General features: G+C 44.7%; 2 protein-coding genes across 5 annotated transcripts in view; both read left to right on the top strand.

The window, feature by feature from the left end:
- LOC135342590 (uncharacterized) overlaps positions 1 to 5,860 on the top strand; it is a 9,344-nt gene extending 3,484 nt beyond the window's left edge. The window contains exons 7-19 of one of the 2 annotated variants that reach the window (XM_064539360.1): positions 296 to 439; positions 753 to 944; positions 1,096 to 1,864; positions 1,958 to 2,193; positions 2,278 to 2,424; positions 2,676 to 2,732; positions 3,159 to 3,320; positions 3,590 to 3,939; positions 4,228 to 4,472; positions 4,553 to 4,701; positions 4,785 to 4,892; positions 5,290 to 5,379; positions 5,705 to 5,860. In XM_064539360.1, coding sequence (XP_064395430.1) covers positions 296 to 439; positions 753 to 944; positions 1,096 to 1,864; positions 1,958 to 2,193; positions 2,278 to 2,424; positions 2,676 to 2,732; positions 3,159 to 3,320; positions 3,590 to 3,939; positions 4,228 to 4,472; positions 4,553 to 4,701; positions 4,785 to 4,892; positions 5,290 to 5,379; positions 5,705 to 5,731 — 2,676 coding nt within the window. In that variant the 3' untranslated portion in view covers positions 5,732 to 5,860. Of the gene's footprint in view, positions 1 to 295; positions 440 to 752; positions 945 to 1,095; positions 1,865 to 1,957; positions 2,194 to 2,277; positions 2,425 to 2,675; positions 2,733 to 3,158; positions 3,321 to 3,589; positions 3,940 to 4,227; positions 4,473 to 4,552; positions 4,702 to 4,784; positions 4,905 to 5,289; positions 5,380 to 5,704 lie in introns of both variants that reach the window. The other variant, XM_064539359.1, reaches the window with a different exon arrangement.
- A 176-nt stretch (positions 5,861 to 6,036) lies between these two features.
- Positions 6,037 to 10,653, top strand: LOC135342584 (uncharacterized). 3 transcript variants are annotated; one of them, XM_064539346.1, is made up of 2 exons: positions 6,037 to 6,123; positions 6,365 to 10,653. In XM_064539346.1, the coding sequence occupies exon 2, from the start codon at positions 6,379 to 6,381 to the stop codon at positions 10,519 to 10,521; it is 4,143 nt and encodes a 1,380-aa protein (XP_064395416.1). In that variant the 5' UTR covers positions 6,037 to 6,123; positions 6,365 to 6,378; the 3' UTR covers positions 10,522 to 10,653. The 3 variants fall into 3 exon arrangements, with proteins under 3 accessions (XP_064395416.1, XP_064395417.1, XP_064395418.1); XM_064539347.1 differs by having other exon boundaries at positions 6,053 to 6,156; XM_064539348.1 differs by having other exon boundaries at positions 6,060 to 6,152.
- The last annotated feature ends 772 nt before the right edge of the window (positions 10,654 to 11,425 follow it).

Genomic DNA, 11,425 nt, shown 5'->3' with positions numbered 1-11,425 from the left:
TGTGTGGTTATTCCAATCCTTATGATGTCAATTCATCACACAAAATAATTGCCTCTTTATCATACGCTAGTTAGGTCTTTCTTGTTTGTGTAGAGATGGTTAGAACCAACCCAGAGGAGGTCTGACATGCGTGGACAAAACACTACAAGTTTATGTCATTGCGGTCACGTGATAACATCCAGGCCAATACACTGAACTTGTAGTGATTCGTGCACACATGTCAGACCTCCTCTGGTATCCACCACCACTACCCAGTGTGTGGGCACATCCCTGCTTGTTACACTTTATTACACAGGTGTCAGTGTTCTTCATTGATTACGGGAACACGGAGGAGATACCTCTCCTGTCGCTAGCACCCCTTGACGACGGGTATCTGGTCTTCCCCCCTCAAATGTTACGTTGTTCATTCTGTCCGGAACCAAGCAGTCCCTCCAGAGAGGTAATGTACAATAGTCCATAACTTGTGTTAGGAACGTCCAATTTAAAAACAAAAAAATGCATTTAGTAGCTGTTTGGTAGTGCTACAATATGGTGTGTTTAGATCAGTGATTTTTTCCGAGCCCAAATTGTCCATTTTCTAGAAAAAAGCGTGGGTTATATTTTTCAGAATCATGCCTGTTTTCAGAGCTAACTTTGATTGTTCAAAACTTTGGTTGGGAATGTCCAATTTCAAAGCTAAAATATGCATTTAGCATCTGTTTGGTAGTGCATATATGGTGTGCTTAGATTAGTGATTGATATACATCCCTCAGGCCAAGTGGAAGTTTTCAGACCTGACTCATTCGAAGCCTCTAACGGCTGAGTTGTTAGAGCGTGTCCCTGCCCCCGTGGGTGAGGGTGCGTGGGCGTATGTTGTTAGGCTAGTGGACAAGTCGTCAGGACAAGACTTTGATGTGGGAGCCACGGTAACGGCTCTGGATGAGGCCACTCAGCAGGGGGTCAAGGTGGGGGGTCCATGTACCTAGTAATTATATATTATGTCAATGGTAGCTATCTTTGAGAGCCCGTAATTTGTGTTCAATTCAAAGCTGATTGCTGCATTCAATAGCTCTTGATTTAATAGTTGATTGTTCCACTGACACACTTTGTTTGCAGGGTTCCTTTCGCTGTAGGGATATCCGCTATAAGGACCAACCTCTCCCCACTGACGCTAGGCAAGTAGTGTCAGGAGGAGGCGGCCTATCACAACCGTCCAACTCCTCTCCACACCCCTCACAACCGCCCACGTCCTCACCAATACCACCAGCCTCACCACTGCTCATGTCGTCTTCACACCCCTCATCACCAGCCTCACAACCACCCACCTCCTCTCCACAACCGCCCACTTCCTCTCCACCACCGCCCACACCGTCTGTTACTGAAGAAACAGATTTGCCAGTGAAAACAGATGTCCCCACCCCTCAAGACACGCCCACTGATGACACACCCCCTCAAGACACGTCCACTGATGGCACACCTCCTATGGTCACACACACTGATGACACAACCACTGATGGTACGCCCACTGATGACACACACCCTCAAGGTATGTCCACTGATGGCACACCTCCTGTGGTCACGCCTCCTCAAGACACACACACTGATGTCTCACCCCCTCAAAGCCCGCCCACTGATGGCACGCCCCCTCAAACGACACCTGAGGATACAGATCATTCTATGGAGCACAAGCCAAAATCGTTAAACAAAGTTGAAGTCGATGAGAGTGTTGCTCCTGAGGAGTCAAAGGTGGAGGTTGAAAAGAAGAAAGAAGGATGCAAACCTCTGGAGCCTCTTAGTATAATGAGCGAAGAATCTGATTCCAAAAATCAGATTCCAATAATGCAGAATGGAGAACAGAATTGTCTTCCACCATCAGTGAAACTTGGTGAGTAGCATATTATAGTGATCAAAATTCATGTCCTCCTCACACCATCACACCCCCACGCCCTCACACCCTCACACTCCCACACCCTCACAGGATCAGAGCTCACACTATTCGTAACCACGGATCTGGATACAGACGGCAGTTTCTGGGCTCACCAGGAAGCCACGCCCCCCTACGAGGCTTTGTTCGAGCAGCTCCAAGATCGTACATCTGAGATCAAGGACCAGTACACACCAGTGTTTTTCACAGAGGGTGACCTTTGTACTGCACAGTTCTCAGAGGACGACTCTTGGTACAGGGGACGTATTGAAGGGTTCAAAGGTCAAGAGGTGAGAGGGGGTGGTGTGTATGTTAAAAATATTTGAACTTACAACATATTTTATCCGTTGCAATAAATTATTTATCTATTGTAGTTCTCGATTCGTTACCTTGACTTTGGCAATGCTGAGCCACGCCCCCAGTCCCTCCTAGCCCCCCTGCATAGCTCCTGCGCTGAACTCCCACCTCTGGCCGTCAAGTGCTCTCTGGCTAGCAAGTCACACACAACCTTCACGCAGCCGGTACTGTTGTATGTGCATGGAGTTAGAGAACCTTACCCCATCATAGATCATTCATCTAAGCACACTACTGTGATTGGCCTCCGGATCCCTAAGATCTAGTGAATACACACAGCACTTGTCTAGAATATTCTAATGTGTGATGTTATGTTATTAATATTGTTTGGTAGTTAATTCTTACTTATCATCCAGAAACTTCATGATTTTTTTTCTTTTCATCGTTGGACTTGCTATGTTTGTTTCCCTGTGTATAGGAGAAGGACAAGTTCAGTGAGCTCGTATCAGCTGATGACCCAGTACAGGCTAAGGTGGTGAGTGGGCGGTATGTAGCTACACTGTGTGGTGGTGAGTGGGCGGCATGTAACTATACACTGTGTGGTGGTGAGTGGGCGGCATGTAGCTACACTGTGTGGTGGTGAGTGGGCGGCATGTAGCTACACTGTGGCTAGTGCACACCCATTGAGGGCTCATAACTTGTGTTAGGAACGTCCAATTTGAAAACAAAAACGTGTGTTTAGTAGCTCTTTGATAGTGCTACAATATGGCGTGCTTAGATCAGTGACTTATTTCAGCCCCAAATTGTCCATTTTCTGGAAAAAAGCGTGGGTATTTTTTCTAAAATCAGGGCTGTTTTCAAAGCCAACTTTGATGGCCTATAACTTGTGTTGGGAACGTCCAATTTTACAACCATTTAGTAGCTGCTACAATTAATATGTTATGAACGCAATTGTACACAGGTGGAAGTTTTGGAGGAGGTGGTTCGAGTGGAGCTATCGATTGTTGTGAATGGGGTGACATGTGATGTTGACCGTGATGTGATGTCAGCTGATCTAACGAGGACAATACAGCCAATGGAGTACTCTTTAAAGAGCTCCCTCCCTCCACTTACACTTGAAGAGGTTAGTTGTCACTAAGAGCTCTATGCGTTGTGTCATATACAGTGGACCCCTCTATAGCGGTCCCTTTGGAGAATAATGTTTTGGCCATTACAGAGGTGGCCTTTGTTGAGAGGTTGTTTTGTAAAATCTGTTCATTTGGTACCTAGGTTTCTGGTGTTTAATTATATCATATCACAACCTAGGTTTCTGGCGTCATATCACAGTTTGCCTTTCCTTAGGGGTGGTCATTAAGGAGGGTTACACTATACTATATAATTTCTATCCCATAGACGGGTGCCATAGTAACAAGCTGGGCGGACCGGATGGACGACATAGCGAGTCCCTCAGGTGACGGACTCACTCTGATTGGCTCTGGTGGAGATCGCTTCAAGTCCCCCTCTCCTGTACCCTATGGTCAAAGGTCAAATGGGTCACCCAAACATCAAGGTCGAAGTTCAAATGGAGCGACGAAGACTCAAAGTAGAAATTCCAATAAGTCTCAAGTTCGAAGTTCAAGTGGTACAACCAAACCTCAAGGACGAACTTCAAATGGTACAACCAAACCTCAGGGTCAAGGTTCAAACGGGACGGCTAAGCCTCAGGGTCTACATTATATCGAAAAAGCGAATCCTGTCAAAAGGTGAGTAAATTCATGTTCTGTGTAGTACTCATGTGATGGGAACCCCCACTCATGTGATTAGAACGCCCACTCATGTGATGAGAACGATACTAAAAGATGCATTTACATAATTATAGCAGTTCCTTGGTATAGTGCTGTGCTTATAATAGCACTTTTTTCGAGCCCAAATTCTAGAAGAAAAAAACAGTGGTGTTTTTTGGAGCTAACTTTGATGGCCCATAATTTAACATGTACAGTAGAATCACCGCCCCCTCACACACACACACACACATGCGCGCGCGCGCGTAGGTCGGACCCACACGTTAATCATTCATCGAGCTCTAGTGGTAGACGTGTAGCCACACCCACTTCCACGCGAGAGTCGTCTCGTTCCAACTCGCCCCAGTCTGTCAAATCGCTACCAGCAACAATCTCATCTCGTGATGGCGTCGGGAAGAATCGCTCATCCCCTCGTCTACTAGACAAAGCACATCTGTCTATACTCTCCCACCTAGGTACCAAAGGGGCAGAGTCAAGGGAGAAGAGTGCTCCAGGTAGTGTGTGGGTGGGTGTGGGTGTGTGCCTGTGTGTGTGTGTGTGTGTGCCAGTTATTGATGTGTAGTATCCATTGCAGCCTCTATGCGAATATCTCCGTCTAGTGGGACCACCCGCTCCCCCAGTCCGAGGGGGCGAGGAGCACGGACCACCCCACCCCCCTCTGCGCGTGATGTCAGCCTAAGACCAGGACACCACGAGGCTGTTGACAGCAATGAGATAGTATCGGTATGTATGTGTATACAGCTTCTCCCCACTATCCCACTGTCCCCCCTTTCTGGCTCTAGTGTTAAATCTGTCCTACTTTGCAGCTGTTTGTTAAGAATATTCCTGGAAACATGACCCGAGCGGCCGTCCTGTCAAAGTTCCAATCTCATGGTAAAGTACATAGTCTTGAGAGAGCCAAGGACAGGACCACGGTATGCTATGTGGTGAGTGTAGGGGGGGCAGTACTGAGTCTAGGGGGCTTGTTAGTGTAGGGGGCAGTACTGAGTCTGGGGGGCTAGGTTAGTGTAGGGGGGGCAGTACTGAGTCTAGGGGGCTAGGTTAGTGTAGGGGGGCAGTACTGAGCCTGGGGGGCCAGGTTAGTGTAGGGGGGCAGTACTGAGTCTAGGGGGCTAGCTAGGTTAGTGTAGGGGGGCAGTACTGAGTCTAGGGGGCTAGGTTAGTGTAGGGGGGCAGTACATTGTTGCTAAACAAAGCTTTTATGGAGGTATCTATAGTGTCCATAACTCAATCAATGGCTTGTGAAACCCTTTAGCTGGCTACATGCACTGTTACAGTAGTGTGTTGTTACTGTGTCCCATACACGTGCAGGACATGTTTGCCTCAGATGCTGAGAGAGCCATCGCAGCTCTGCACGGGAAAACACTGGCGAGGAACGCCAACCCACTCTACATTGAGATTGTGAGTCAAGCATTGGCATTGTGTATGCTGTGTAGTGTGTGGGTGGGTGGTACGTGGGTGTGTGTGTGTGTGTGTGTGTGTGTGTGTGTGTGTGTGGTGTTAGCCTCGATTCCATCCCCCAAGAATGGATAAAATAATGATATTACAAAAGGCCTGGAAAATCGAAGACAGGCTAATGTGTGTGGGTGTGGTTTCAATCTGTGTACTGTATACTTGTAATGTATTAATTGATCGTGTGTACTTGTGTAATTGCCTAGCAACCACTCAGTGTGTTCCCTAGCAACCACTCAGTATGTTCCCTCTGTCTCATACATGCACTGTACAGAGTTTCAAGCCAAAGGTAAAGAGATAAGAACTTTAAGCTTTAATCAACTCTCCAAACATGTAACGAGAACATTTTCCATTTTTTTCTCAGCTTTTGTTATCATCCCTTTATTTGTGATCTAATAAATTTATAAAAATATGTATTTATTCAAACTTGTGCAGTTAATGTCTGCTTTCATCATATTTGATTCAAAAATAAAAAATGTATCTTTACCATAAAATATACTCATTGTTGATAGTCAGGGTTGCATGGAGTGCATGGTAACATGACAGTGACACAATGGCAGTGACACAAAGGCTGGAGTGGCCGTGGGTGGCAGTAGTAGTTCTCTATATATATGGTCAACCACATCCTGCATGTGACGCAGTCTTAGGCCTTCACACAAGAATCTGTCAGAGAAGCTACTACACAATCTGTAGGTCAGTGCTCTGTGTACATCAATATGCATGTAGGTATATAATATTATCACTGTGTACTAATTTTGCATGCTTTAACTTTAGTACTGAGTAGAAAATAGATTAACATGATCTAATTATCATCTGAATGGCCTCTCTCTAAGCTTAACGTTATTGGACCAACAAAACTAAAGTTATGCCATTCAGAGATGCTCTATATTTAACGCTGTGTTCCTGTATAACTAGCTATAATTACTGCCTATAGCCCTCACTGAGTGAATGCCCCAGGCAACGCACGACATGATGAGAGCTGCTCTCCTTCCTGCACTGTTGCTAGCTGCCCTGCTTTATCCAGTGGCCATGGCAACTCCGTACACCTGTCAACACAACATCACGCTCAACTGTAGCCCTAACTGTAATGGATTCTCCGAAGCATTGGGAAAAGTTAAAGCACATGACATTAAAGAGTCTGTTTGTGTTAAACTATCAAATGGTACATTCTATCTGAACTCTCTCGCCAATGCAACGCTATCACATGTTCGCAACCTGACCATTATTGGAGGAGGAAATTCTGTAGTCAGGTGCAACCGCACTGGGCTTACTTTTCTCAACTCGACCGGTATTTATCTTGAAAATGTATCATTTAAATATTGTGGGGCTCTTCATAACAGCACTAGCAGAAATATCAGTGCTTCTGGCTTATCGTATGTGGAGATTTACACGGCTTTGTATTTCATGTTCTGTTCCGATATTACCATGGTGAATGTGAATGTGTTTTACTCGGATAGTTCCGGAGTTGTATTGTATAACAATGGAGGCAATAACAAGTTCCACAGCTGTGCGTTTCATAGCAGCTTGCACAAAGGTCCAGGTGGCTCAGGAGTGAGTATAGACTTCAGTTATTGTGTCCCTGGGGACCTGGAGTGTAGTATGACTAGTAGCACCATTTATGCTAACAATGGCTCTACACACACTTTTGAGAATTGTAAGTTTAATGACAACAATGCCCTCTCAGACTTGCAGCAGAATGTAGTGCACCCTCACGGTACAGACCACATGGTTCTCGGAAAGGGAGGAGGTGCGTCCGTTAGTTTTGGGGGGAATTCTAGCCGAAATACGATAACTTTCAAAGAGTGCCATTTTGACTATAATCTAGCCAACGTTGGTGGTGGTTTGTACATTTTGTTCAGTGATGTTAGTGTCAATAATACACTGGAGGTCATGAACTCTAATTTCTCGTCAAATTCCATGGAATGTGACTACGAACAACAATCCAAATGGACTGCTTCTGGTGGAGGGGTCAAAATTGAATTCATTTATTACCCCCCAGACTCCGAACTATGGCCTGGATATATCTCAAAAGTTGAGGATAATACAGTTAAATTTAGTGGATCCACATTCTATTACAACTACGTTTGTTACGGTGGCGCTGTTTCCATGGTAACATCTCGTAGTCTATCGGGAACTAACACGAATTCTTTGCTGTTCGATACTTGTAATTTTTTACTTAACACAGCCCAACTATCATCTGCAGTAGACCTTTCCCTCCACTATCCTGATGAGCATGGCGGATTGCCAGTACAACCTGTGTTTGCAGACTGTACATTTGACTCTAATCACATCACTATTGGCAACATCAACCACTACCCTCTAGGCATGGGAGCATTGTATTCAGATCGAATACCGTTCAATCTAACAGGACATAACACCTTTGTTGGGAACGATGGCACTGCAATGGTCGTATTGTCTACCTATGTCGTGGCTATGCAGAACTCAACCACGGATTTCGTTGGTAACCACGGTAGATTAGGAGGGGCTATTGCGCTCTATGGTAATGCTTGGATTGTGTCTCACATTGGATCAAGTTTCAATTTCAGTGATAATTTTGTCAAGCCTGGTGGTCTGGGTGGGGCCATATATGCGGTGCAGTTCGGAGGGCACGATAATATTAACCAAAACTGTTTCTTCCAATACTACAAACCGACTGTACCTCCTAGCAAATGGAGTACAAGCTTTGTCTTCACAAACAATACGGCCAATGGAACGTCCAACTCTATATACGCGACGTCCGTTCAACCATGCAAGTGGCCTAGCAACAACTCCACCACTAGTAACTTTCACCACACAGATGATGTTTTTTGTGCGGGCCATCCGTCGAAGTTTGTCAACTCCAACTGCCAGCAAGAGATATCTACCGCCTCTAGTACCCTCATTGTACCCCCCGATACACAGTTTTTCTTTGCCGTACCTGGTTGGCCCACCTCCCTCAATGTTACAGCTGTGGACGATTACGAAAAGACCATACAGACGGTCCTCGTGGCCTTCCCTAGTGATGAGGATGTTGGTAATATCGGTGTGAATCAATCTACTGAGTACATCTCTAATAAAGAGATTGTGCTGTATGGAAAGAAAAATGTACCATCGATACTAAAGTTACGAACCCTCGACCCCCGAGTGATTGCTAGTCAGCTAGGTGTTGAAATTCTGGCCTGCCCCCCTGGTTTCATTAGCGTACAATGTGTGAACAACCCAGAGATGGTATGTGATTGCGTGTGTCCAGCGAGCAGAGGTGCAATTGATTGTTCCCGTGATAATCAAACCGTTACTCTGTTTTCCTTCCACTGTATGACTTACCAGTACGAGGAGAACAATAAGAGTGCTCCTAACAAGTCACTACCTCTTGTGTTAGGCAAGTGCCCATTCAATCGTCTCTACCCAAATTTACCGCAGAAAGCTGATGAGTTAGACGCCATTGTTTGCGGTCCACAGAAAAGGACGGGGATATTATGTAGTCAGTGCATAGGGGATTACGGTGTGGCTATCAATGGCCAATATGAGTGTGTTCCTTGCAACCCAGCTTTAGGTTGGCTCTGGTTCCTACTCATCAAGATCCTCCCAATAACAGCTCTCTTTCTGCTAGTAGCCATTTTCAACTTCAAAGCAACATCTCCTGCGATGAACGGGTTTGTCTTCTTTGCTCAGATTGTGTCCACTGCTCACTACCATAATCCATTCCCATTCGCCTTCGGGATAATAAGTGCAAAATTTCATGATATTCCTATTGTTTCCCCTGTGTTAATAGCGCTTGTGCGAACTCCGTATGGAATTCTGAACCTGGAATTTTTTGAGGGAGTCCTCCCCCAAGTGTGCGTTGGCAACGTCAGTACGTTAGTGGTCCTTGCCTTGAGGTATGTGATGGCACTCTACCCGTTGCTACTCATATTCGTTTGCTATGGTTGCATCAAGTTGTACGACAAGAATGTTCGAGTTGTGCGAATTGTATGGAAACCTTTCAAACATTGCATCGATAAATTTCAAAAGAGAACGAATACAAATACATCGATAATCGATGCCATAGCAACGTTTCTCCTGTTTTCTTATACCACTTTTGTCCATGTCTCATTCCCAATACTGAATACGGTGACCATAAAGGATGCCAGTAACTCTAACCACACCCCAATACATGACCAGCGAAAGTTTTACTATGATGCTTCACTCGATGCTTTTGGTCAACCCTACTCTGTGTTAATTTTCACCATGGTGATTGTCATAATTGGGATCTTTGTAGTGGTACCTCCGCTATTCTTCCTCCTCTACCCCCTCAAGATCATGCAGCGTTGTATAAGTCGGCTGCCAAAGAATATTGCCATTAAGACTTTTGCCGAAAGCTTCACTGAATGTTATCGTAATGGTACAGAGAGAAGAGGTGGGTGGGATTTTCGATATTTCGCTGGTTTGTATTTTTTGTTTCGCATAGCAATGTTGATTGTCATGGTGAGTGATCTGGACTGGGCACAACAGTACTTTATACAGCAAGTGCTGCTGTTGCTAGGTATGATGCTGTTTGCCGTTGCTAGGCCATATAAGGAAGACCGCTACAATCATCTGGATACTCTAATGTTCACATTATTATCTTTATTGAACGCTTGCAGTTTCTACAATAGTCAAATAATAAATTCGACTACAACAATATCTCTGCCAGTCTTCATCATCAACTACAGCCTGCTCTTCATCCCACTAATCTATGTTATTATCTACGCTGGTTGGTACTGCATGCTCTCACTCAACTGTTGCAGTAGACGATTTAAAAATGAATCATGGAACTCAGAGAGTATTATCATTATATCGGATACAAGCAGTAACCAAGGTGACGAAGAACCAATGTCATTCGTCTACGAGGATTCAAACGGAGAGCAAACCGACGAGTTTCCAGATCGAGTAGTAAATCCTCAGAACTATCGGAAAAAGTACAAGAGTAGAGCTCCGAAGATAACGGTTACCAAAGCAACTGGCGATAGGGAGAGTGGGCGTGAACGTCAAGGCAATACCGAGAACTCATATTTTTTGGATAGAAATCGCCATAGTTACGGCTCAGTAGAGCGGAGTCAAACTGATCCACAAGAAATTAGAAAACTAGTTTAGAATTATTATTGATTGCCTGCACACACTTTTATAATAATTATTATTATGCTGTTCTTCATAATATTTTTGTAAACTTATCTTTTACATAACAATTAATTAAGAGTTGGTTTTACAATGTTACAACATTTGAATTTACAAGTCGAATTTGGTGAGTAACAATTAATAATACATTGTAAGAACACAACGAAACTAACAAGCATATGAACTAGTATTTATACAAAAACTATAATAGAAGACAATTATGTGTTCAGAGTTATAGTTTGGCTGCTAGTGGACCAGCTGCTGTCTCCATAACATCCCTCATTTCCCTGAGGCTCTCCTGTAGTCTCTCCTGGAACAGAGCACTGTCCGTGTGTGGGCAGCTCAGGTAGGATGATATGGACATGATGGTCTTGTTGGTCTGAGGGTTGTAACACACGCCATAACCATCAGAAACCACGGCACCAAAGCACAGAATGATGTCATAGTTAGCCACAGCCACCTAGCGTGCGTGTGTGTGGAGGGAGAGGTGTGGGTGCATGGGTGTGATAAGTGTGTGTGTGTGTGTGTGTGTGTGTGCACAGTAAACGTACAGATATAGGAATTGAATATAACACCTTTTTGGTTGCTATATACTGTTCATTACCTGGCTGGTGGAGAGGTTGAAGTGCAGGCTCTTGGAGTAGGCTGGGTCAGTGAGTATCCCTGGCAACTCTATACCAGCCTCACTGGCTATTAGCCTCAGGCCTAGCAGGTGGCGGTCTGGTGCTTGACCACTGATAGCCTGTGATCAAGAGTGGTACAGAGAGTTACAGTAACAATTATACAAATTATGTTTGTTTGTGTACACATGAAATGCTATATGCAATGTAACATTATCACTGCCTGCTCGGGAAATATCTAGCCCTTTAAACAGAAAGAATTA

The sequence above is a fragment of the Halichondria panicea genome, chromosome 10 (assembly GCF_963675165.1).
Source record: "Halichondria panicea chromosome 10, odHalPani1.1, whole genome shotgun sequence".
In the NCBI taxonomy this organism is placed as follows: Eukaryota; Metazoa; Porifera; class Demospongiae; order Suberitida; family Halichondriidae; genus Halichondria; species Halichondria panicea.
This window is presented reverse-complemented; position numbering and strand designations above follow the sequence as displayed.

What these genes read in the sequence shown, in the direction of transcription:
- LOC135342584 (XM_064539346.1), top strand. Translation starts at nt 6,379, where the DNA reads ATGCCCCAGGCAACGCACGACATGATGAGAGCTGCTCTCCTTCCTGCA.